The sequence below is a fragment of the Cupressus sempervirens genome, chromosome 4 (assembly GCF_028749045.1).
Source record: "Cupressus sempervirens isolate cs-2001-9-10 chromosome 4, ASM2874904v1, whole genome shotgun sequence".
Taxonomy (NCBI): domain Eukaryota; kingdom Viridiplantae; phylum Streptophyta; class Pinopsida; order Cupressales; family Cupressaceae; genus Cupressus; species Cupressus sempervirens.
The window spans coordinates 687,394,998-687,421,648 of NC_143121.1; the positions used below are offsets into that span (position 1 = coordinate 687,394,998).

The following is a 26,651-nucleotide window of genomic DNA, read 5'->3' on the forward strand; positions in this document are numbered from 1 at the left end:
GCCAACTTCTTACTAAACTTATAAATTATTCCATTCTAGAAAAAGTCTGGTGGCTTAGTCCCAAAAGGAAGTTCAAGATAGCTCGAAGGCAAGATTCCCACCCCTTACCCAAGAATAGAAATAATCTTCCTTTGTTTATCAAGAGGGGTGTTGATAAAGAAAACCAAGCTTTTTGGCCAATTAATTAGCTAGCCTATTCCCCTAGTATAAAGATTCAATAATCTCTTCATTGATTTAGCCTCTTGAACCAAAGCTTCTCCTCATATAATATTATCATCCACAAACTATTGGTGAGTGAAAGAAACATGCCCTAAAGAGGGCTTTATTTTTCTCAAGATCCCTTCATGTCTTTTTCTTTGAATCAATCTCCCCATACACTCAACCATGATAATGAAAAGGATGGGAGATAGGAAATCTCCTTACCATAAGCCTCTTGATGGTTTGAAGAAATTAGATGGAATCCCATTAATCATGATAGCAAGCCAAGAGGTAAACAAGTTGAGAGATGAGTTTACATACCTGATGATCAAAGCCAAAATCCTAGAGAACTAAACCGAGGAATGTGCAATCCATCTGGTCATAAGCTTTTGAGAGATCTAATTTGAGGAGAAGGCCCTCCCTCTTCCTAGCCTCCAGTGAATGAATAACTTCATGAACCACCATAATAAAATCTACGATCTGTCTACTACGGACAAAGCCTGTCTGCTATAGGGAAATGATCAAAGGAAGAACTTTGAGGATTCTGGTCATCAAAACTTTGGAAATGATCTTGTAGAATGAATTATAGAGACTAATGGGCTTGAATTGGAAAATAGTATCTACCCCAAGGATTTTGGGAATAAGAAATAGAAAGGTAGAGTTGAACTCTTTCAGAAGATTCCTAGATCCAAAAAATTCCTACACCACCTTAAACAACATCCACCTTAACAACCTCCCAATAAACTTGGAAGAAGAAAGTAGGAAAACCATCCAGCCTTGGGGCTTTATCAACTAGGAGAGAAAAAAAAAGCTTGTTTTACTTCCTGATAATTTGGTATCATTATGGTGAGGTTGTATTAAAAGGGGAAGAGATTAAACAATTTCCTTGTTGTCCTCCACAGATAATGCAGGATCCCAAGAAAGAAGTGAAGAGCAAAAATTGTCAACCTTAGTAGAAATATCACTATCATTAGTCAAAAGAGACTAGCCCTTCTTAGTACCGGTAATTCTATTGTTTGCTCTATGCTTAAGAGTGAAAAGGTGGAAAACCTAGTATTTTTATCACGCTCTTTAAGCTAGTTAATTTTGGATCTTTTTTTCCAAAATTTCTCTTATCTATTAATGATGATGTAAAGATCAAAGAGAATTGACATTTCTATGTTCCTATTATGATCATTATATCCTTCTTGTTGTATTATATCCTAAATAATATGAAGCTAATTAGACTTCTCCTCCTTGTCTTGGAAAATATGACCAAAGTCCTTCTTGTTCCAAACACTGATATTATATTTTACATTTCTTAGTTTCTTGGCAACCATGAACATTGTAGTCCCTTCTACCTCAATTTTCCACCCAGAGGAGATCCTAGATAACAAGTTCAAGTGGGATATCCACATCTTTTCAAAGAAAAAAGGAAAATTTTGCCTAGCCACAAGAGGGGCTATTGAGAGGGAAATAGGGGAATGATCATAACCAAATCTGTGAAGAAGGGAGAGCTTACAAGAGAAAGAATTCAACCAATCTAGTGATATGAGAGCTCTATCAAGGTGGACTTGGATACAATCACTCCCTATTTTTCTATTGGACCAAGTGTAAACCCCACCAGAAAGATCAACATCTAGGAGCGCCAAACTGTTAATGAAATTTGAGAGATCCAACTTGCTATCCAAGTCTGGGACCAAACCCCCAGATTTTTCCTCACCAAAAAGGGGAGTATTGAAATCTCCTATTATTATTCCTTTTTTAAAGTTGCAATTTTTAATTATAGAACAAAGCTTGGTCCAGTAATCCTTCCTCTCCTACTTAGAATTAGGGGCATACACATTTAAAAGAAACCAAGAATCTTTTCTATTAGTATGCAAAACATTACATAACAGTGAGTTACCTTCATTATAAATGGTGGTTACTAGGAAATGATTATGATTGTAGTGTTTGAACAATCCTCCAAATGCTCCCTCAGAATTTGTGGCCTCTCCACCCATGTTGTTACTAAAGGAAATCTTACCCACCAGATCCTTCTTCATTTTAGTTTCTTAGATCAACATAAAATTAGGTTTACGATCTCTAATCATGTTCCTTAATACCTCCTATTTATGGGCTCCATTTAGCCCCCTTATATTCTAAGATATTATCTTCATTTCTTTTTAACAGAGCACTCCTTGATGGTTCTTTGGTTCCCATTAACCAAATTCCTTCTAGACTCCTCTTGAATGGCTTGGCTTAAACTCTTTTTTCCTAGTGTCTTTGGTTTAACCCCCACTTCAGAAAAACTTGGTTCTTGGTCATTGCTGGTGACACTGGAGAAGGGTCTCTACTTTTCTTCTTCTTAACCTTGATCCAAATCCCCTTGTTTTCATCTAAGAAAATCTTGAGCCATTCCTCCATTCTTGTAATATCAATGTTGAACTTGTTAGTAGTGAGTGACATTATCTAGTGAGTAAACCATACTTTCTAGAGCTTGAATATAATTCATCAAGCTCCTTTCTTTCACCCCCTCTGATTTTTGGGCATGAGGGATCCTTCTTCCTTTCTCCCACTTCTCAAGAAAAAAGAAAAGAATGATAATTTTTTATGATCTCTTGCACACCGTTGAGATTAATAGTAATGTCAATAGAATTTTCCCCCTTAGTATATTTTTCTTTCTTTCTCTTCATTCATGTAGTTCTCATCCTCTAAGTCTTAACTCTCCTTTGACTCCTCTAGTTTATATTCCTAATCAGTCTCTAGGACTACTTTTTATTCAATGGTTTTTGCCTTACTATCCTTCTTTTCCTAAGCCTATAAGTTCTCATTTTTCTTGAGCTTACCTCCCATTTCTGCACACTAGAATTTTCCACTCTCCCACCTTCCTAGGATTCCATTTCCTCTGCTAAATATTTTTTGTGTATATCAATGTAATTTCTCATAGTGGGTTTATTCTTTTTGTGCTTAACTTTTCCAAAAAAAATTGTGGAGGGATTTCTTTCCTTGGAATAATATCCAACAAAGTTTCTTCAAAAGAGATATAAGCATATTTATTTGTGGGAGATTTTATTTTCATAAGGTTATATCCAAGAAATATTCTTCAAAAGAGAGAGAGAGAGAGAGAGAGAGAGAGAGAGAGAGAGAGAGAGAGAGAGAGAGAGAGAGAGAGAGAGAGAGGCATGAGATTTTTCTTTAGCAAGGGATATTTTACTTTTTGCCACTTTTCCTAGTTTTGCATTACACTTGGGACTATCAATGAGTGACCAATTACTCAAAAGATCAATCCTTACCAAGTTGGTTGAGCATTTATTTAGCTGAGGATAAGTGCGTCATCTTTCGCTAAAATGGGAATGAATAAAAATATGTTGATAGAGGGCATACATAATTCCCTAGTTAAATAACAAATTATCCCCATTACTAATGTTGTTATGAGAAAAACAATATTAAAAAAAAGGAAATTTATCTTTTCACATTAACAAATATAATTAAGAATAGGTAGAGGATACCATGAAAAGTAGTAAAATGACACTCTAATGTAAATAATCATAAAAAATAAGAAAACTAAGCATATAGAGAATAGAGTGAGGATCTATCACATGCATTATCAGAAGAGACGACCACAAAATTTTCCCCTTTCTCAAAGAATTTCTTAAGATACTTTTTGTAGTCCCCCAAAACCTTTCTTTACACCCAATCATCACTACAATTCAATCTTGTAGCTCTCATAATCAATTCCAATGTCACTTGAAATTTTGCATACATACATGGGTGAAAGTATGGATCTATGTCACCTTTGGGGCTAACTTTAAGGTTTCGGGCAGAATGGACCTAGCAAAAACCACGTGGCACTAACTAGATGCCAAGTGGCATGTACACATCTGCATGGATCTGGCCAAATAAGATCTGGCTAGATCAGGTCCTACTAGATCCAATCCAATCAAAATGGTGAAAACTATATAAGCTGCAAGAGGAAAAATCCATGAGTCATTTCTATCATACGAGCTTGCTAGTATGGCAGAGCGGGAAGAGCTATAGGAGTCATCGAGCTGCATCAGGCATGCCAACAATTTCCCCTATTTTTAACATGTTTCAATTTTTATTTTATGTTTTCTTAGGTAGAAATATGGTTTTTAATGTGGATTTTTAATGTACATTGTTCAATTTTTTTTATATCATTATAGGTTTATGTTTTTAAGTACTCTAATATTAGAAAAAGTATTGCAATTTAGTAAAACTTAGAAAATATTAGAGAAATTAAATTAATTGTAAAATATTATTTATAGAAAATAGTAGAAAATTATATAGAAAATTTAGAAAGGATTATAACAGTTAGAAAATTTTGAAACATTATTAAATATTACAAAATACTAAAATAATTAGAAACTTTAGAAAACAATAGAAAATATTTATTAAATATAGAAAATTAGTTAGATGTAAATTTGAGAATTTAAATATTTTGTTTTTACTTTTTATTACAAATCATTTGAAATTGTTCTAAAGGTAAAGGTTCAGAAACAACTATAAACTAGTAACTAAAATCATTAGATTGAACTAAAGTAGACTTCACCTCTTACAATGAATACAGATAAATTCTAATTGAAACCTTAACATTGAACCTTATAAATTATAGACAAGAGTGGAACTTAACATTGAATGTAATTAAATCACAACATTTTAAACCTAAACAAATTCGGACTAAAACTCTCACATTGAACCAGATTAGACTCTAACTCCTATATTGAACCTTAAATCCAAACATGTGGACCTAAATTGCTCTTTAAACCTTAAACTGCTCTCTAAATTGTAAACCACCCTATAACCATATAATCTCAAAACCTCTCTCTCTCTCTCTCTCTCTCTCTCTCTCTCTCTCTCTCTCTCTCTCTCTCTCTAACTTGCATAAATTCATCACTTCCAAACCTAAACTCCTCGCTATCTCTAGATCTCAAACTTTTAACCCTCTATCCCTCTCTAAGTCGTAAACTCTATATATCTTTATAAACCCTAAACTACTCTCTAACCCCATAATCCCTAACATAACTCTCTCTCTCTCTCTCTCTCTCTCTCTCTCTCTCTCTCTCTCTCTCTTTATATATATATATCCAACTCCTAAACTCCATCACTCTAAACCCTAAACCACTCTCTAATGCTTAGACCCCAATTCTTTAAACCCTAAATCACCCTCAAGTCCTAAAGCCCATCTCTCTAAAACCTAAACTGATCTCTAGGTCCTAAACCCCATCTCTCTAAACCCTAAACCACTCTCTAACCCCTAAACCCCATATCTCTTAATACTAAACCACTTTATAACTCCTAAACCCCATCTTTGTAAACCTTAAACCACTCTCTAATTCCTAAACCCCGTCTCTCTAAACCCTAAACTACTCTCTAACCTCATTTAATTGAAATAAATACATTATTTTTTAGATAATTGTTAATGTGTAATAAATTTATGTGTTATATAAATTAATGAAAATATGTGTTACATAATTTTCTAGGTGTGTTGTAAAAGTGTATAGGAAATGTACATGTAAATTTAGAAATAAATACATTATTTTCTAAAATTATTGTTAATATGTAATAGATTTATGTGTCCTATAAATTAATGAAAATATGTGTTACATAATTTTCTATGTTTGTTATAAAAGTGTATAGAAAATTTACATGTAAATTTAGAAATAAATACATTATCTTTTAGACAATTGTTATTGTGTAATAAATTTACATGTTCTTCAAATTAATGAAAATACATCTTACATCATTTTCCAGGTGTTTTGTAAAAGTGTATAAATATTGAAAACACAAAAACATGTATAACTATTGAAAAATAATTTGTGTCTATATAAATTTGAAATATTTTTATGAATCATTAAACCTATGTAGATCAATCAAGAAGTCGTTGATACATACAGTCAGGATCCTCTTTATCTTTAATAATCTCCAACAACTTTTCATGCTCCTTGATATCTAACCTCTACTTTGGTTTGCTATGTCCTTTTTTTGCCATAATATCAAACTGAATCTTTGTGGCTAAAACCAAGTGGCTATAATGCAAACTTTTTTGGCGAAGCATGTATTCAATAAATTGAACAACACTGTGATCAATTTTTGTTTGCTGGTAATGGGTGCCTACAAAATAAGATTTATACTTCATTTATTATTCTTAATAATATAGAAAAAAAATAATTATTTACAATTAATCTATCACTCTCTAATTAGTTATATACATCTCATAAGAGAATAATCTATACCTTCTATAGCAACTGAACTAGTTGGATATGACTAGTTATCATCATTTGTACATGGTTTGGTCAACTTGATTTTCCTTTTTGTGCTTTTAAGTAAATAATAATCCATGCCTTCCACATTTTGAGGATCCACATTCACTATAAATATTTCATCTATAAATGTACAAAAATAATGGAAATTGTAAATAAATAAATATGATGACAATTTGATATTAAAATAAAACATGTTTGTAGAAATTCACTTGGAACAACTAAATCAAAAACACATTCATAATCAGCTGAATACATAGGATTATGAATGTCTATGTCATTTTCATCTTCTTCATAAGGGGTACTTCTGACTATGTTTGTCCATGTCCATTTAGAGACATAGCCTGTCACAATATTCTCGCATTGACCCATTGCATTGTTTTGAATGTAGACATCACAAAATCATGATTTTTCCCTTACTTCAATTACTAGAGGCTTGTGTTGTCCAATAGTCATCAATTGATGCAATCTTTTAATTCCAACATGGGAATGACAATTGTAAGGATTTGATGAATAAATATCTATAACACATTAAATTTGCAAGTATCTATGTCAATAATCAAAATATTAAAGCAATCATGTTAAAGAAAAATGGAAAGCTTACTTTTCATATCCCAAAAAAAAACATTTATTATATGCTATATCGCAAGGAGAAAAATGCAATTTGCACCATTAAACAACTTGATTTTCTTTGTTTATCTTTGTACCTCTATAGAAAAGAAAATTGTATTGATTTTAACAAAATATAAAAGAACTATCTAGCAGATGGTCATATACATCAAATTTGATTAGTGCATAATGATATTATATCTGAAAGTTCATGTTGGTGAAGTGCACACTTTATACATGCTCTTGCTCCATCATGCTCTCCTTTTCCATGACCACTTTCAAAGAAGTTCCAAAGAAACTTAATATTTCATCTCGCATATTGTGTTGCAAGCCACTTGAATGCTTTTAAAGATTTAAATTGCCCTAGGAAAAAAATTAAAATAAATTAATAAGTAATCAAATCTATATATAATTAATTATTCAATTAATTAAATATGTGCATGAAAATTTAATGTTGAACTTTCAAATACATGTACCAACACAACCATTAGACCAAATCCAATGTTCTAAAGTATTTATCCCATGATTTGTTAGATCATCAAAGAACATTCCAAAACAATGAGCTAAATAGCTAATGTCATGAACCATAACATCACTAAGATAAAAATAGTCCTCCTTGATGATAATGTATTCATCTAGATTGATACTTTCTACCTCATCCACCTCAAATTGTGCATGTCTATAGGAAACTTGTAAAAAAATTGCAATTTGATCTGAGTGATAATATTTAGCTTGAATTTCAGATTGAGGGGAAAAAATATAGTTTTCATAGAAGTCTACAATTGATAGAATACATCCTAGTGGAAAATAATCTTTTGAATTTTGAAACTATTTGGCTTGTCATCTTGCACTATGACAATGCCAGATGTGTGGATAAATCATAGTTTTGAATTTATCCATAAACTCACCATATGAAAAATTTCTCTCCTTCAAAGTTTTTTTAAAAATTCTTCTCCATTCCTTGTTTGATATATCTCATACTCAAATCTATTCCACACAACTGGTGGTGAAACATCAATATTATCCATTTCATATGGAAATTTTTGCAACTCTCCACAATTTGTGCATGCATTTTTTATTTATTGTACATTGAATTCATTTGACTCTTCAACATTATCACATAACAAAGACTTGACAAATTGTGTTGTGCTTTTAGGAATTATTAGATCTAGCTTAAGTGTTGCCATATCTTTTCTAGAAGATTGCAAATAAAGATGAAACTCAACATGATTTCAATAACAACAATGTTCATGTACCTTATTTATGCATACAAAATATGGGTGCAGCCTCTCAAACATTCTTTGGAAAATTTTCACATTTGAAAATTCTTTTTTGAAAGCTTCAAATAATTCACTTTGTCTTGTGTCTACAAAGTGTTTTGGATGTGCTATTTTCATACCCATCTCTTCATTTTTTATCTATATAGTGTCTCTTCGATTGGAAGAAACATGTGACTGGTTGGTCCAATATTCAACAACCTATCTTCTGACATCTTTAGAAATTCTATTCTTTCAAGGAAGTTGACAAATATTAATCTAGTTCCTTTTAATGTTCTCATCAAGATAATTTTTCCTTTTTATGTATCTTTGAATAATTCTTCTAGATAGATTGAGCATTTCAAAAATTTCTTGAACTTGGTATTTTTGTGACAAGTCCTCTTTCATAATCATAGTCATCAATGCTCTCCATGTAGCACTTTAACTAGCTACTTGGCTTTTGTTATCAATAGCATTTAATGCATCTCTCAAATTTTGAACTATTGTTGCCTTCACATTATCTTCTAAGATTTTCTTATTGTTCACACCTAGCAACTCTAGGACATGACTCATTTCTCTTTTCCTAAATAATCTAACAAATAATTATGCTTTACTAATTAGTTTTTTATTTTCAAAAAATTCCTCCCACATATTTTTCAGATGTAGCTTAATTGTACTTTTAGGCATCATGTGTTCAAATGATTCAATTTCTCTAAAAAGAGAGTCTTCGTCCATCTCTAGCAAATTTTCCAAACTTAAACAATATTTTCCAAATGTCCCACTACTTCCTAGAACTTCAACATTATCTTCTTCAACTTCAATCAATGGATCTTCAATTAGTAGTTGTATATTACATTTTGTCCATCCTTTCTTCTGGTCATCTCTGACTAGATCATATCTTTTTGCTCTTTTCACTTTATTACCCATTGCACAAAAACCTACATAGAGAGCTTGCTATCACCTACATAGAAAAGACTTCCAATTTCCATTACATAAATACTAGTAGATCATAGACAATTTAGAGAACACATTCAACCTTAGAAGCTTATTATATTTTACTATTTGTAACACTACAAAGTCTTAAGACAAGTAGTTGCATTAAAAGAATTGCTTAATTTAAATTAAACAATTTATTAAGTATATTAAATAAATTAAATAATTTAACTATTTAATAATTTCAATAGTTTTCATAGTATTTCGAACACCTAAATTCATTCTAAAAACTTATTTAAATCAAATTTATTAATAAATTTTAAATAAACAAAAAATTTAGTTAATCGATTTCAATACAAAAATAACTTTAAAAATCTAATTTCTAAATATATATTCAATAAAATTTTGTGTAAAACTTTACTTTTTTACTATTACAAATGCAATTATGAATTAAATATAATAATTGAAAAAATAAAACTTTACATTTAAAATAAAGAACCTATTTTATTGAATTAAATCTAACAATTTGAAAATAAAACTTTACTTTTAAAATTAAAAAGCCTATCTTATTGAATTAAATCTGACAATTAAAAAAATAAAACATTACATTTCAAATAAAAATGTTTTTTACATTAAAAAAAAAAGACTTCACCTATAGAATAAAAAAACATATTTAATTGAATTAAATACAAAAATTTAAAAATAAACTTTACTTTTAATATTAAAAAACCTATTTTATTGAATTAAATCTAACAATTAAAAAAAATAAAAAAATTACAATTCAAATAAAAATATTTATTTTATTTTTTAAAGGTAAAACTTTACATTTCAAATAGAAAGGTTTTTATTTTTAAAGGTGCTCGCACATCTAACCATGTATGAACCACTTTTGGGTCGTATGGATCATGCTAGATCCGGTCCAGTCAGATCTTATATGTCCAAATTCTACCTGGCCAGAACTATCTATGTATCATCCAATGTGGCACTTTCTTTTATATCTTTTGCAATTCTAAAGAACTTAACACTTCAGAGGCCAATTTCATCATCAGAATTAGGGTTTCAAAAAATGTAAAAAATATCACTGGATAGAACATGTAGTCAAAAATATGCTAGTATAATTTTTTTTTATGGGTGAAACAATATTGATTATAACAATTGCGAAATAATGCAAGTAGGTATTTCAACATTGGAGATGATGGACATTCGAAAAAATATAAAAATTAGTAGATGATAACAATTTTTTTTTAAATGATGAAATTTTCTAGAGGAGAGAGTCTTCTTCAATAATATATAACATTTGTGATGGTCAAGATAGATTTACTAGGGGAAAGATGGTGGAAATGAAAAAATTGTTAAATTATGAAAAGTACAACTTTAAATAGCTATAACAGACAAAATATATAGTATGTTTGAAAATTCATTTTTGATATTCCTAGGCACATATGTCATCAACAACATACTTCAACTTTAGATAAAAATATAATTATTTGTAGTTATTTATGTGGTGGGAACTATAACCCCTAATTTGCTCAATTTTTAACACTATAAAAATAGGTAATTGAAAATTATAAAAACATACTAATTTTATTCTTTAATTTTTTTTTAAAATAACATAAGTAAACTTTATCCTTTTATACACATTTCATCAGCTTACACCAACATAAAATTCAAAACAGAAATATAACTTTTACATTGTTGAAGTTTAACTCCTTTGTAAAAGGGTGACACATGTTTGTAATTTTACCCACATACATACATACATACAAATTAAATTAAAAATCAGCTCTAGTTTATTATGGTTGGAATGTTAAAAGGAAACTTTCAATATGTTGAAGCATTCTAATGAGATTCAATTTATCATTATTGGAATGATATATCAAACTCTCTAGATATTTAGGTATTTTGATTAGGATTATTGTTCAATGAAGAGTATTTTATAGATTATATTAAACTCTCAAAATGAATTGTTCATTACTCAAGGTTTTTCATGTTTTTATGGGGACTTTCCTTTACCATTCTTTGCTAAAAAAATTATCACATCTTATTTGGACAAGATTTGTGTTTTATCAAATTCTCTAATTTTTAAAGTATTTCAACTAGGATTATTGCTTTTATAGCTTATACTAAACTCTCTAAATGAATTGTTTTCTATTTAAGGTTTTTCATTTTTTGAATTGGATTGATCTTTACCATTCTTTACTAAATATTTTCTACCATTTCATTTTGACCAGAATACTTTAAAAAAAAAGATATTCTTACAAATTTTCATTAGCTTTATGACTAAACTTGTTGTAGTTGTAATAATGGCCATAAAAATCATTAGCTCTATTGATTCAAACCCTAGTAGTATGACCCCATCTCATGTTTTTTTTTTTAAAACTATGTAGGTACTAAGCATATTCCTACATATATTAGAAGTATGTCCCACTTTGTGAAAATTGAAGCAAATAGGTGTATAGGCTTTCTTACAAAGAATTTTCTTAGGTACCTTCGGTGATTTTTAATCTCACTTGAGGGTAAAAGCACAGATTTGTGTCACCGTTTGTGATACAAAAACCTATTTTGGTCAAATCTCATTTCTCTATCAAAATTCAATTTTTTTCAAAAACTAAAAATATCCTTTTATAGATCTCAGATTCAATATCATCATTATATAAATTTTTGAGTGTTTTCATTAGTTATAATATGTTATAATATCAAAATATTATAAGCTGATATTTTAACATTTCAGAAGATGCTCTTTCAAAAAATGAAAAAACATAGTAAATCATATCAAAAATATAAAAAAATAATATTTATCACTAGAGGAGAGAATCATCTTGACAAATATGTAATTTTTTTTCAAGAAGGTATAGATTTGATAGGGAAGTTTTGACAAGAGGAAAAAATTGTTTTATTCTGACAAGGTCGAACTTGAATACTTATAACAAAGAAAATATATATCAAAAATAATTATTTCTTTTTTTATTCACTAGCTATACATGTCATCTATAAAATATTTTCAAATCAAAACAAAAAAAGATGATTTGCACATACTTGTTTGACAGGAACTACATCCTATATTTTTTACAGTTAAAAAAGGGACTTCAAAATAAAATAAAATGAATAAATTGTTAGTCAAAAAAATTATAAAAATTATAGGCATAAAATTCATAAAATTCTACACATTTCATCAATTTACATCATCTTCATATTTTAAACACAAATACCATTTTTTTTGTCATTAATGTTGAACTGTCACATTTTGATATCACGTTTCTTTATAAAAGGTGACACAGGTTTGTGCTTTTACCCTTGACCTTTTGGATTCTAGAAGATCCTTCAACTTCATAGCTAGTATAACCTAAGTGATAGGTCTGTCCATGAATCATTTCACTCTTTATCATCAATATTTGTAGAACTTTCATTGAACTTCTTTGACAAATCATTTGCAAACTTTAGTTCTTCTTTTAGTCTCATATTCTCATTGACCAAAATTTCATTTGTTTTTAAAAAAATGAGAAGATCCTCTTGATTTTCTTGTTTCTCTTCATTGGTTTCATGTAGTTGCACATGCAATGTTCTAGCCTCTTGTTGAGGTTTGGAGAGTTCATGTATCCTATCCTTTAGGAATTCATTTATAGCCTTTATTACTTCCTCCACAACCTTCATTGCTTCCTCTATGAATTTTCTTACTTCCATCTATTCACCTATCATCATGGTCAAAGGTTCCAATTCCCTCTTGATATTATTCGTATTGTTACATGTAGTTGCTCATTCTCTTGGGACACAACATCCAAGGCTTTAAATTCCTCATGTTCAATATGTTTATATGCTTCTAGTTGAAAAGAAATTTTTTGCCTCTTATCTCTTGACTTATTAAGTTTCCTCTTTAACTTATCAATGATATCTTCAACCTCTACAAGTTGGTTCTCAAGTTGTCTCACATACCTAGTTGTCTCCATCTCTACCTCAAGGATCTTTACCAAGTTGTTAGACTTCTTTAAGAAACTATGGATTTGATACCAATTTTTAATTCTATAAGGAACTATGGGAGGGGGAATGGGGGAGAAGGGTCGGGGGGTGAATTAGTGCAACTAAAACTCTAAAATCATAAACAACAATATTCTAAAATAGCCAACATGTAATGAAAACTAAAGCATAAAAGTAAAGTAAACCAAATGTCAACACATGAGAAAAGATAACACTAACGTTTTATTATGTGAAAATCCTTAATTAGAGGGAAAACCCATGAAGGGAATTAGTACCCACATACTTAGTTAAGAGTATCTTATCTTGGTTAAGAGATATTACAAATACCTATTAGGATATAGTTGATTAAGAGATTTTAAATTCCTTTTGAGAGTTATCTTGTTCTAGAGGATTTGTTCTTCAAAACTGTTAGGACCCTCCTTACCCTATTAGGAGTGACCTACTTAATGGATTTTCCTTGTCAATTTGTTAGAATCAACAAGTAAAAGTGACCTAATAATAGTAATCTACTACTTGATAGATCTAATGCACTTCTATTTAATTGATATAATCTTATTTTCTTTAAACACACTTTTGCACTACTTCAGTAACACCACAATTCACCATAACACACCAAAAGTCACTATAATTCAATCTTTCGTCTCCTTTTAATATTTCATATCATTATCATTAGCAGGGATTTTTTTAGTGGCTATTATTGGCTAATTGGCTAATATGTCCCAATTGGGCTATAGAAATTGGCTAAAAAAAAAATCGTATACTAGTTGACCAATTCGCCCAAATTTTATAAAATACTCATATAGTGGTCGAAACATTTGCCACTATTATTACGTAATTTTAGTTTGGTAGTCGGGTTCTTCGCCCATATTTCTCTTTAATGTTTACTCTTATTCGTCATGGAATTAATTGAGTGTCTCTTTCGATGATCATCATTCACCAAATTCCCATTTTCCTATGTTATTTTTTTTTATGAGTGACTTTGTACTCCACAGACAACTTATCTTGATACGTGTCAACATTCTGGTGACTACCTCGACAATTCTTCTTCCTTCAAGAACTATTGGTCTAAATTAAACATCAGCCATTGATCTTGGATCATCAAATGGTCTAAGTTCTCAAATAATATATTTAACATAATTACATTTCAAAACATAATTCGCCATCAATATTAATAATTTTATTTAAAAAAAAAATTGTAATTGCCATTATTTTATAAAAATTGTCTAAACTATTCAAAAATTTGCCACAAAATATCTATCGATTGACGCATAATTCGCCAACACTATTAATTTTTTTTTCCACCCAAATGACATGTGATTCGCCACAATTTTATAAATCTTGGTAGGGGTGGGGGGTGGTTCCTTAAAGTTATCCCTGATCATTAGTTAGATCCACAAGAAATTTAATCTTCTTGAGATAATGCCAAGTTGTTGATTTTTGTGTCATGATTTTGACCAAACACAATTTACTAAGTAATTAATCCTTCATTTGACTTTGAGCCTACTTGATTGTTGATTTGACAAAACTAACTTTGTTGGTTACTCTATTCTATCTTCCAACACTAATTGTAGTCACCAAATCTATGTTTGTATTTCATTCTGGATGATGCAATTCAGAACATAGAATGATACGACTCTAATAATGCTTCCATATCAAATGCACACTTTGAAACATAAAAAATCCTCATTGTACATCAAAAAATTTATAATTAGCTATCAAATTATTGCTACATTGATCCCTTCATAAATCTAACTACTTGATTCATTCCTCTACTAGTATGGTCAATCCATCAAATCTAGGATATTTTATTGTGATCAATGACAATATTAGATTGAATATCCATGAATTCTGATGCCAAAATCCTTCTTAAACATCATTATGTGACCAGAATTACTCTATACCATCTTTTATTTTAAAATAATTGAAATGTGAATATTATCAAATGAGGGATGCAACACTAAGAATGAAATATTCCTACATGATAGAACTTTCTATTTACAATCCTCTAAGTAATTAGAATGACAAAAATCAAACATCCTAATAAGATAATTCCTAAAAGGGAAAGCCCAAGGGATTGACCTAATAGGGAAATTTCCAACCCATAAATCATTTGAAAATGCCATATTGCTACCATTCCTTAGCCTCTAATGTTAGCCTTAGAAACAACACTCCTAGATTTCTATAAGTTACTATAGAGAGAAGAACTAAAAGGATGGACATTTTGAGCTTCCAAGAAGTCACATAATTATTTAAAGGATAGATATAATCATTGAATATAAAATTTGAAATGTTTGAATGTTATCATCTAGTAATCTCAACACTTGTTTGGCTAGAAGAGAAAGGTAGACATTTCCTTAATTCTTTGAATACCTAGTCAGTGAGCCTCCAAAGTGTCGAGTTATCATTTTACACAATTCTTAACGACAAGAATCCTTTCAAATTCCTCTCTTGTAAAGCTAATCTAGGATCAACTCCAAAGTTTCAGGCAATCATATGACCTATTAAAATTTGCTTAGTTAAAGATAAATGTGTTTGTTCATAGGGAGGTCTTTGTTGGTTCTGACCAATTTCAAATAAGATATTCAATATGCTTGTTGTTTCAAAAGTAACCACAAAAGAGATATATTTTTGGTATTTTCTATTTTGTAATGAATGTAATCTAATAATGCAACTATATGAATTCCTAATTTAACCAAGTGTTAACAAAGAAAATAACAAAGATAAGGTAATAAGAGATGAATGCAAATAGCATGAAAGGGAAATTTCTAATGGACATAAACCATGGTAACAACATGTCTACGAGTTAAATTGTTGAATATATTGGGTAAGAAACCAATGAAAATAGGAGTAGTGCTTCCTCAAATCACCTAATACAATCATCGATGGAAACTTAGTAAAAATTGAAAGATTTTTCCATTCTCATTGATTCACAAGGCCATCAAAAGTGTGCTCATGTGAGACAAGAAGCTATGTATGAACAATAGGGTGACCTCTTCTCCAACTCAGTATGTTAGTAAAATTTGTCAACATGCAGCAAACACCAGAACTAAAAGATTGCACAATCAAATGAACACAAAAAAACCATTGGCTCCATTATTATTCATGAACAAGAATTCACAAAAATAACACACTCTAGAAAGAATAACTACACTTACAATGAGAGCACCAATAGCATATATTATTACATCAAAATAATGGCCTAGAATACATGTTACATTCCTAAATTTATAAGAAATCATCTCCTCAATTTGTCTTGAGAGTTAGAGGTCTTAGAATGAAAACATATGCTTGAAACTAATACAATAAATCTAATTTTATAAAAACTGATTCTATAAATGGTGCTAAGTAGGTCTCCACCCTTGTTTATATCAATTAATGGGTGCATGAGCCTTTACATGTCTTAAAACAATTAATGAAGAAGCAGATAAGATGGAGGAAGCTATAAGAGGATTTGAGAGTCACTAGAAGCTCTAAGAAAGGAAGCTTGGCCTTCTCTGAATGTTTTTGAGAGTTGAATTGCTGTCAAAAGGTATTTTCAGTGCATGGAATGCTCTTCAAATAACAACTGACAATTCATTTTTGGTATACTGTTACTTCTTAAAAATTACTGGTGTACCTCTATGAAAAACACACCTTGTGCACCTTCCACACCTTTAGGGAATTTCTACAAGGTGCTCAATTCACCAAAAAATCAAAGTTCTTTGTTCTGAAAATGGTTTCTAGGTTTTTCTCAAACGAGATCTAGGAGCACTCTTGTGTACTTATTTTTCCCTTTTTGATGATTTATACCCTCTTTATAGTGCAACATTTTCATAGACTTGAACTACTTCTCCTTCTTCTATCTAAAATCTCAAGGCACCCATGTTGAATCTTATCATTAATAGTTTCATATGATGAGGAACTTGTTCTAGTTCATGTGTCTAACCTCTGTATCTTTGATCTTAAGTGTAAATTCATGAATCAAAACTTATATGTGACTCCTTTGAAGGTGAAGATTACTAGCTTAGGTGGGATCTCTATTGTTGTTGATAATGAAGATGCTATGATGATCTATGCACTTGCGCATTATGTGCTACACCTTCATGTTATGTGCACTATGAATTATATTCCTTGGATTTTTCTTCTCTCTGATAACCAATCCTTTTCAGTCAAAGGCTAGGTGATCTACTTTATCCAAAATGATCAAATGTTTGAAACTTTTTCATATCTTTTTTAACAAGGTTTTCTAGACATTTTTAACTGGCTTTTCTGGAGGTCTTATGCTCAAAATTTTAAGTTGAAATTTTCATCAATCTTTGAAACTGCGAAGCTAAAGGCTCTCTATTTTAAAGACTTAAATAATATTTTTAGTTCTTCTTTCCAATGGTGTAAACGGTTTTGAATTCCAAGCTCTAGGTCAAAAGTTATGACCCCGAAAAGTTAACGATGCATTTTTATCTGCAAAAAAAGAAAACATTAGTGATCTTATGTTGGAAGACCCAAGACAGGACTTCACAAGACTCAAATTGACAAAAAAATTGAGTCAACATTAGTGCACATCTCTGTAGGTGTGCACTTCAAAGGTGCTCACCTCCAAGCGTGTGAAGTGTGCATGTGCGAACTTGGCACACATGCGCACTTCAAGCACATGAAAGTCTTAAACATGCTTTTTTCACCTGTCTGACTAATCAACCCTTCCCAATCAGTGACTAGGGTTTGACTTAGACCCAAGGGAGAGTCCAAAATGACTAAGATTTCAAACTAGATGCCTTATAGGGAATTTTGATACTAGAGAGTTTGCATTTTATGACTCAAAGTGGGGCATGCATTGTGAGGCCACAACACAAAGGACAATAGAGTTTATCCCACATGACCAAATGAATATGATTTTTATCCCTAGTCCCAATCTAGAGAAATTTTGAATAGATTCCATTTTCTTAAAAAAAATCTTTGAAACCTTAAATAATATCAATGCATAACCTGTCAAATTTTGAAGGGTAATATGTTGATGAGTTGAAACTTATTTTCTTTACTAAGGACAAGCAACTTATTTGCTCTTGTATTATTCAATTATATAAAAATTATAATTATCTCAATTTTTATTAGTTTCAAACTTTATATCTCTAAAATATTTTACTTCAAAATATTGAATAAAAATGATATACAATTAATCACAATTAATTTACTTCAAATTCTATTAATACATACATTTTTGTTCATTTTTATTTTAAAATATCAAAATTTTAATTTATTTAGTTTATATTTATTTTTTTCAGATCAGTTTATATATTCTTACTACCAGTTAAAATTTAAATAGTTTAATTATAAATTATAAATAATATAACATTCTTAGATATAAAAATAAAGTCTTAATAAGACATAATAAATTAATTGGTACCAAATTTCTTTAATCCATGAATATTAGTGAATAATATTTTAGATAAAGTCATATATTTTCTAATGACCCTTTCAAATCATACTAATAATCTACGGCCGCCAAAAGTAATAATTTAAATAGCTAAAATTTTAAAAACTTTATATTTTACAAATATCAACATAATAAAAGCAAAATATAAAAGACAATCCGCACATACAATATTAAATCTATATCCATATGTACAACACCAACAGTAATACTAAGAAACCATATATTCTGCTAGGCATCAATAGATCCCGTACAATATCTATTTACCTGGCAAAACATTGGGAGCTTATATAAACTATTAAAAGTCAATCTCCAGAAACAGTAGGGAACATGCAGAAATATCAAAACTGGAGAAGATCACTAGAGAATACGGGAGAGCTCAAATTGCCAAACATAAAAACTTGCACAAGGAACTGGCAGATATTGTTTTGAATTCAAGAGCAGGTAGGTATTCTGAGTGTGGGCCGAGCGAGGCTGTTGACACTCCTAGGCATGGCGGCTCCAAAGCCTTCCGTCATATCCACATCCCCTTCCACGCTCCATTCAAAACAATGAACAAGCTGAGCCAGCAGAATATTCATATTCGCAACGGCCATGCCTGTCCCTGGGCCCCAAACGGCAACATATCAAAAAAGTCCTTGTCCTTCACAAGATCAACACTTTTACCCATAAATCTCTCTGGCCTGAATTCCAAAGGATCTTTCCACAATGAAGGATCTCTTCCAATAGCCCGAGCATTCACAACAAACCTGCTTCTTGCAGGAATGAAAAAGGCAACGTCTATACAGTCACGAAAATGCACTTTCTTACGAAGGAGAGGACTTTAGAATTTTTTTTTTTAAGTTTGAAAAAACAATGTAAAGGAAGTGCATTTTCGTGGCTGTATAGCCACGGTCAATGAAATACCCACCGACTGTACAATCTTGTATTGATTCGTGAGGTACCATCAAGGGCACTTCAGAACCGCACTCATTGCCCATTCTGACGCCGCAGCCGTCGTTTCAATTCCAGCCAAGAACATATCCTGTAAAAATGTATTCCTAATATTAGATTTCTACAATTCATATTAATGTATATTATGTGATAGTTTTTAGTATTAATATTTGGTATCATGCAATCTATTAGCTAGTTTCAAACATCAAACAAAGTTTGGAAGAAAAGTCAACTTTGACTATTTAACATTTTAGATTAGGAATCAAGTCTTAGTGTGTGATTTTGTTTTCCTTCACACCTATCCTAACAATTGATCACATTATATTAAAAACTATCACACAATAAATAAATTTATAGAAATAAATATAACGTACAAAAACAATGGCTTTGATGTTTTCTTCTTCGATTGGAACTCCATCGAGGTTCTCTATCTCCAAGAGAAGGTCAATGATGTCTTTTGTATCGGACTGCTGCTTCCCCTTCTGTTGTTGGTGCTCCTCTATTATCTTACTCACCACTTAATCGAAGCACTTGCGCACCTTTTTCATCCGCCCCTTCACTCCTTGCAAGTCCATCCAGTCCAAGCAAGGAATGAAATCCCCGATATTGATAAGTCCAATTGTAACCACGGCCTCTATAGCCATCATCTTTAACTCTTCGGCATGAGCACCCTCGTTGGTGTCACCGTCAAGAGATATTCTCGTACCCGCCAAGATCCGCCACATGACTGCCTGGCTGAACGATGCAAACAATCGGGTGAGATTAACCGGCTTCCTCCCGACCTGCTCAGACTTTTCCCACACTGAACGAACAAGGAGAAGCATTTCTTCCTCTCTTATACATCTGAACGACTCGATCCTCTTCGCATTCAGCAATTCTACCACGCACAGCTTCCTCGTGTCTCCAATAAGGCCCGTAAGTGGCAAATATCATATCCTTGTCATTCTAAAAGAGGTATTTTGCTGCAGCAGTTGGAGGTCGGCTTGCAAAAATTAAATCATGGGTTTTCAGGAACTCCTTTGCCATGGCAGAAAAAGAGACAACAATAGTGGGAACAGAACCAAATTTCAACAGCATGATTGGTCCATATTTCTTCGCAAGTTCGTGAAGGTCATGATGAGGAAGCTTTCTTAGCTGGTTCAGATTTCCTATCACAGGCCATGCAAACGGTCCAGGTGGCAATCTCTGTCTCAATCCTAAGTCATTCTTCCTTTGCACAGTAAATCTATACAAAACCCACAAGAAAACAACGAATGCACATACGGTAGTTGTTGTTGAAAATTCAGAAAAGGAAACCATAGTAAACGAAGATGCAAGAAGCTCAGACAATGAAAGCATACTGAACAGAGATGCAAGAAACTCTCTCACTGACCTCTTGATGATAAGTTTGTGATAGTGTTGCTATCAATTTGTTTGATTGATTCAAGATAGATGCGATAATGTCATTAAAATGCGGTGTAGCTTGTAGTTTTCTCATGCATGTGCTAGTTTTAATATACTTGTTTACAATATAATTTGCTGTGCAGTATGGACGCTATTCAATATTTCCAGTGATTTGATTCCAAAACGAATGCTGTAGCTCTTTAATTTAATTTAATTAATGATCAACAGACGTTTCATCGGCTCAGATAGCTTGATTCCTCTGTTGACCACTGTAATTATATAGAAAAATAATAGATATAGTTAGAATTTAATATGGTGGTGACTGAAACGTGTTTTAAGAAACTAGGCCCATGTCGCCGTCACATAATTAAAGGCTTAGTTTTGGTATACTTTATTCGCAATATAATTTGCTGTTCAGTTTGCCCGATATTGGACTTTTCTAGGAAATTGCAAAGCGAATCCCATAGATTGATTCTTTTGTATGGTTTGGGCTATGTGATCACAATGTTCTAGTCTATAAAATATTAATTGCTATAATTTAATAAAATTAATCATCATGTGCACATGATGTATGGTTGGGATGGACCATAATAATCTATTTATTTGCAATTGGGTATATGATCACAATAATCTTGTCAATAAAATAGAAATTATTACAATTTAATTAGAGTTGCTTGAAGTTTGCAATCAATCACTATTATTTATTAACCATTATATTATTCAATATTCATTCACATTAATATTAATATTAATAATATTTAATTAACAAAATATAATATCAATTGATCTTCTAAGATTTAAGCTATGAGTAAATAATTTTAGCAAACAATGTTGATAGAAAAAATGATGATAATTAAAGTTTATAAACTCACATTCTAGTGATATCGTCATTTTTAACTGATGAGTCAAGTCCATCTAAGGCATTATTGCTATAGTTTAAAATAAGGAGTGAACCTATGCACCTCTTCTACAATAATAATACTTAAAAATAAGCTTGTTGCACATTTTTAACATTGTGGCAAGACAAGCTATGTGGACACAATAACCAAAAATTTCTACTTCTAGATTTATAGGTAGTACCTTTTACTTGAAAGGACTATGATTTGGATATGATGTTACTATAACTTTTTTTTGTGAACTAGGGCAAGATATAAAGAGAATCATGCAAACTTCAAATATGTTTTAAACAAACAAAAAAAGAAGGAGCATCAAACCCTAAAGGTATAGGATATGGTAGGAAAGACCAAAAACTATAGGTAGTTGCACCTTTCACTACAAACACTCATTATTACTATGTAGAACTTGGGTGGAAGCAAATAGCAACACCATGGATCTTGTGCACCTAAACAACTTCGATGCGCTAATAAAACTACACACAAATAGGGGAAGGAGGCTATGAGAGGCATGGAAATAGGGAAATCAACTCCAATTCTCTTAGGCACTCATCTCAAACCACAACCCCAAAAAGATAGCTTAGGTATATACAATCCCCTTAAAATACTTTGGAGCCAATCAACAATGAAGAATAAAAAAGAGGGATGGAAGATTGTTGAAAATGGAAAGACAAACCCAATTATGGAAATAAATAAAGCCTAGATACTTCATAGTGTCACAAGCAAACTTAATCCTATTAAACTCAAAGAATAGCATACCCAATTCGAGGGTTATGGTTAATAATTTAGTTAAACTCTTATGAAATCTATTGAGAAGGATAGATCCACATATGTAGGAACCAATGGAGAGGTATAGAAACGATAAGGAGGCCATTAAAATAATAGAAAGAAAATCTTTCACTCTTGTACCACAATTAATGAATATTGGGATGTGTATGATCAATCATGACAATAGAAACAAAATAACTAATAGTAGGAAGGATAAATTGAGAAGAAGACAACACCAATCTATAAGATAAGCTCAAAGAATAGCATACCCAATTCAAGGGTTATGATTAGTAATTTAGGTAAACTCTTGTAAAATCTACTGAACAAGGATAGATCCACATACAAGGAACCAAAGAAGAGGTATAGAAACCATAAGGAGGACATTAAAATAATGGAAAGCCAATCTTTTACTCCAACACCACAATCAATAGATATTAGGATGGATAGGATTAACCATGATGATACAAACACAATAAAAAAAAAACCTACTAGTATGAAGGATAAATTCAAAAGAAGAAAACGACAATCTATAAGATATAATTATCATCAACAATAATTTTGTGGAAGAGTGCTACTAAAATTGTAAAATCCTTTGGCCTTTTTCTCTTCGGAATGAGCTAGGTATGTAGATCCCAAATATTGTTGAGTGGCTTAAGGTGACCCTTGGTGAAAAGTATTACCACTATTTCTAACATTTTGATATACCTACATTGTATAAATAGAAGTATTAGGAATGATCTCCTTTATAGACCAATGTGATTTTTTGAAGGATATTGTTTAAACATTATAAATAGAAATCCAATTTTAGTATTGGCAATATAAATCATAAAATTGCCATGACAGTGGTAGAAATAAAAAATCTTCCAATAGAGCTTCTTTATAACCAAATATTAAAGCACATTGGGAATTCGATAGGAGACATGATAGGTATAGAAACATGTTTTTTGGATTTCAATGAAGTCAAATTATTAATTAATGTAATGGTACATACCAAGATGTTTATAATTAAATCAATGTGATTACGAATAGATCCTTCTATACATTTTCACCTATCCTCTTTCATGGTCTATACAAAAAAATTGATCCATTTGATCAGAAATCTAGGTATAAATATGACACATAATCTATTATGCATCATCTTAGAACTTCTCATCTCAATATTAAGTTACCAAAAATAGAAACATAAATCCCTCATCACAAAAATGAAATAAACATTTCCATCCAAATATGGTTGTATCCAGCTTGAAAAAGAAACTAGAGAAGGTAAAGCATGGGATACAATTCTAGAAAAAAATGATAAAAATATGAAAAGTTGGAAAGGAATATGGTTATCAAAAGTAGGTAGAATGACTATGATTAAATCAACTCTTTTAGAAATCCCTACATACAATATGTAATGTCTTTCTTTACCAAAAGGTGTAAAAAGAAAATTAGATTCAAGCTTAAACTTTTATTTTGGCAAGGTACTAGAGATAAGAAAAAATAACCTTTGATAAAATTGGAAAAAATTGTAGAACTAAAGAATATGGAGGGTTAGGAATCCAAAAATTATCTAGTGAATGTTTAAAGAATATAATAGTAAATGGGCCAAAATTTAATATCATAAGTACTTAAACAAAATTAATCCTTTATCTTTATTTAGAACTAAAAACCCTCCAAAAGGATCTAGAATTTGAAACTTCACGTTGAACTATCAATGCCCATTAATAACTAATTTAACTTAACTATGGATGTTGGTTTACGACGTCATGCTTTATTTTCCAAATAGTCTTGAGATGGACTCTATTCTCTAGATAGTGAAAATATTCCAACTAACCTCAAAAAGTTTCTTTGTACCTCTTGGGGTACGAATGTAAGTGACTATAAAAATAAATTCAAAGACATTTAATATGGATGATGGCAATAGAAATCCATGAATGAAACTCCTCTTTCATCATAAGAAGAGATCGTTTTAAAAAAACTTTTAAATAGTAGATAAGTAAATCACAAATATAGAAGAGGATATGTTAATATGGGGAGCTTAAAAGGATGAAAATTATAAAATCAAACTAGGATATGAAAAGATAATAAATTCTAAAAATTGGGATAGGATCATCATCCCTCTTAATCTATGTTGGGATCTAGTATGTTTAATTAAATAAAGCATTTTCCTTTGGGCTTCTCTTCAAAAGAGAATTATAACCACTAATAGGTTTACCAAAATGGGTTTTGAGGGGTCATTAAGATGCCCACTATGTGAGAAAGAGTCTAACGTAGTTGAACACTTACTTTATGACTACGACTTTTGTAAGAATTGTTGGTATTGGTAATGTAAGAAATTAAATTGGCAAACCATATTCCCTGATTTATTTATTTTTGTTTATAAAGTTGGTCAAAACATGAATGCTTTAAGGTTTATAGTAATTTATGGAAAATATCCTCTTCCATACTACTATCAAAATTATGGAAACAAATGAATAGAATTTTTTTTGTAATGAAAATGTGGATCTAACCTTCACTTTTATTAAATTGGAGGCTTGTATTATTGAGGTAGCTAACAATAATATTAGAAAATTATTTAAGAAAGAAGGCTCTATTTAAGACTGGGATCCAAATATGCATAAAAAATAGTTTAATATAATAAATTGACCAGTAATATACACAAAATTCAAAAAGATTGGTAGGAAATAATGTAAATGGGAACCTCCTTCTACAAGGTGGTCAAAGAAAAATTTTGATGGGCCCCTTAGAGGTAATCAAGGAGCAAGGCTTATGATGTATTATTTATTCAAATAACGGTTCATGTCTATATAAACACACCAAACATTTAGTAGTAATTTCTAATAAATTAGTTGAGTTAGATGCCCTGATAGAAGGTTTAACTCTAAGTATAGGGAAGGAGACCTACAAATTATCCTAAATATGTTTAGAAAAATAGAGAGCCCAAACTGGATCCTTAATGCTGAACTTATTTATGCCCTAGCCATCAATGATCAATTTGAAGAAACATTAATAAAACATATTTATAGGGAAGGTAATAGAGAAGTTGATAATCTTGCTAATATAGACATATTTTAGACATTTATTCTTGATGTGAAATTAGTTTATTGGTTTTATTATTAAAAGAAACATGTTAAATTTATCTCATATCAAGGAAGTTTTTGAAATTAAGAAAAAGCTAAAATGGGGGTTGACCTAGCATAGGCAACTATTTGAAGATTAGTTGGTAGTCATTACCATAAAATTACCCAAACCTCTTTCTAAATTTCAAAACACTTTCCATAAGCATAGTAGTAAGGTAAAAATAATGAAAAAAATCAAAAGTATTAAGATTACACATAAACTTTGCCATCAAATACAAATTGGTTGTAATACCAGTCCAGAAGAAAAAAACCTAAGGAGGGCCAAGGAATTAGAGAATAAATAACTAACATGAATAAAATGAAATTGAAAATACACCAGAAGTAGGACCAATCATTGGTTCCTCATATTCTCCAAAAGTAGAGGAAGCCTATCATCAATGAGGAAACTGTAAAGTGAATGGTTAGTCTCCACTTCTTTATCAACGATGACACCATCCTTCTACATAGGTAGAGCATAGTGGCCACCAAGTTCATGACTCAAACTAAGAAATTGGTAACCCTATAAAATTTATCTTCCAGGTTTGTGTTCCTTTTGATTAGATCAGTAATGGACCTTTCTAATTTTTGTACCTTCGGGTTTCCCTGCATTTTGTTCTCCATTCCAACATGGTCTAGTTTTTTTGAGTGTGCTCTCCTCCTTGCACCTTATTGTTGTCCTCCCTTTCACCTCTAGTGATCTTTGCCTAGGTGTGGCTACCCAAATTACCCATCTTAAGTAGCAAAGTGCTTGTTTCATGTTCTTCAATATTATTACATTCTCCAAAATTTGGGTTTATAGTATCAGTTTTGAAAGTATCAGAAATCTTAGAGGGAAAAGCACTATCTCGACCTCCCTCCATAAAATCCTTAATTCTATCCTCACTATTTGTTTCTTCCTCGTCATGTTATCCATAATTCCTTCTAGTGGCAATGTGTTTAGGTTTAGGGCTAGAATTATT

General features: G+C 31.0%; 1 protein-coding gene across 1 annotated transcript; it reads right to left on the minus strand.

Annotated features, from left to right (window-relative positions):
• Positions 1 to 19,048: 19,048 nt before the first annotated feature.
• On the minus strand, positions 19,049 to 20,371 carry LOC149563133 (cytochrome P450 750A1-like). Its single transcript, XM_089828073.1, has 4 exons — positions 20,087 to 20,371; positions 19,571 to 19,638; positions 19,281 to 19,363; positions 19,049 to 19,218 (listed from the first exon to the last, which is right to left on the minus strand). Exons 1-4 carry the CDS (start codon positions 20,369 to 20,371, stop codon positions 19,049 to 19,051), a joined length of 606 nt encoding a protein of 201 aa, XP_089684199.1.
• Between the last annotated feature and the right edge of the window lie 6,280 nt (positions 20,372 to 26,651).

Excerpts from the sequence above, each read along its gene's own strand:
- LOC149563133 (XM_089828073.1), bottom strand. The coding sequence starts at position 20,371 with ATGCTTCTCCTTGTTCGTTCAGTGTGGGAAAAGTCTGAGCAGGTCGGG. Across the intron at positions 19,364-19,570 it reads GCAATGAGTGCGGTTCTGAA|GTTTGTTGTGAATGCTCGGG; the intron begins GTGCCCTTGATG and ends TGCAAGAAGCAG. Across the intron at positions 19,219-19,280 it reads CAGGCCAGAGAGATTTATGG|GGACAGGCATGGCCGTTGCG; the intron begins GTAAAAGTGTTG and ends TTTGGGGCCCAG.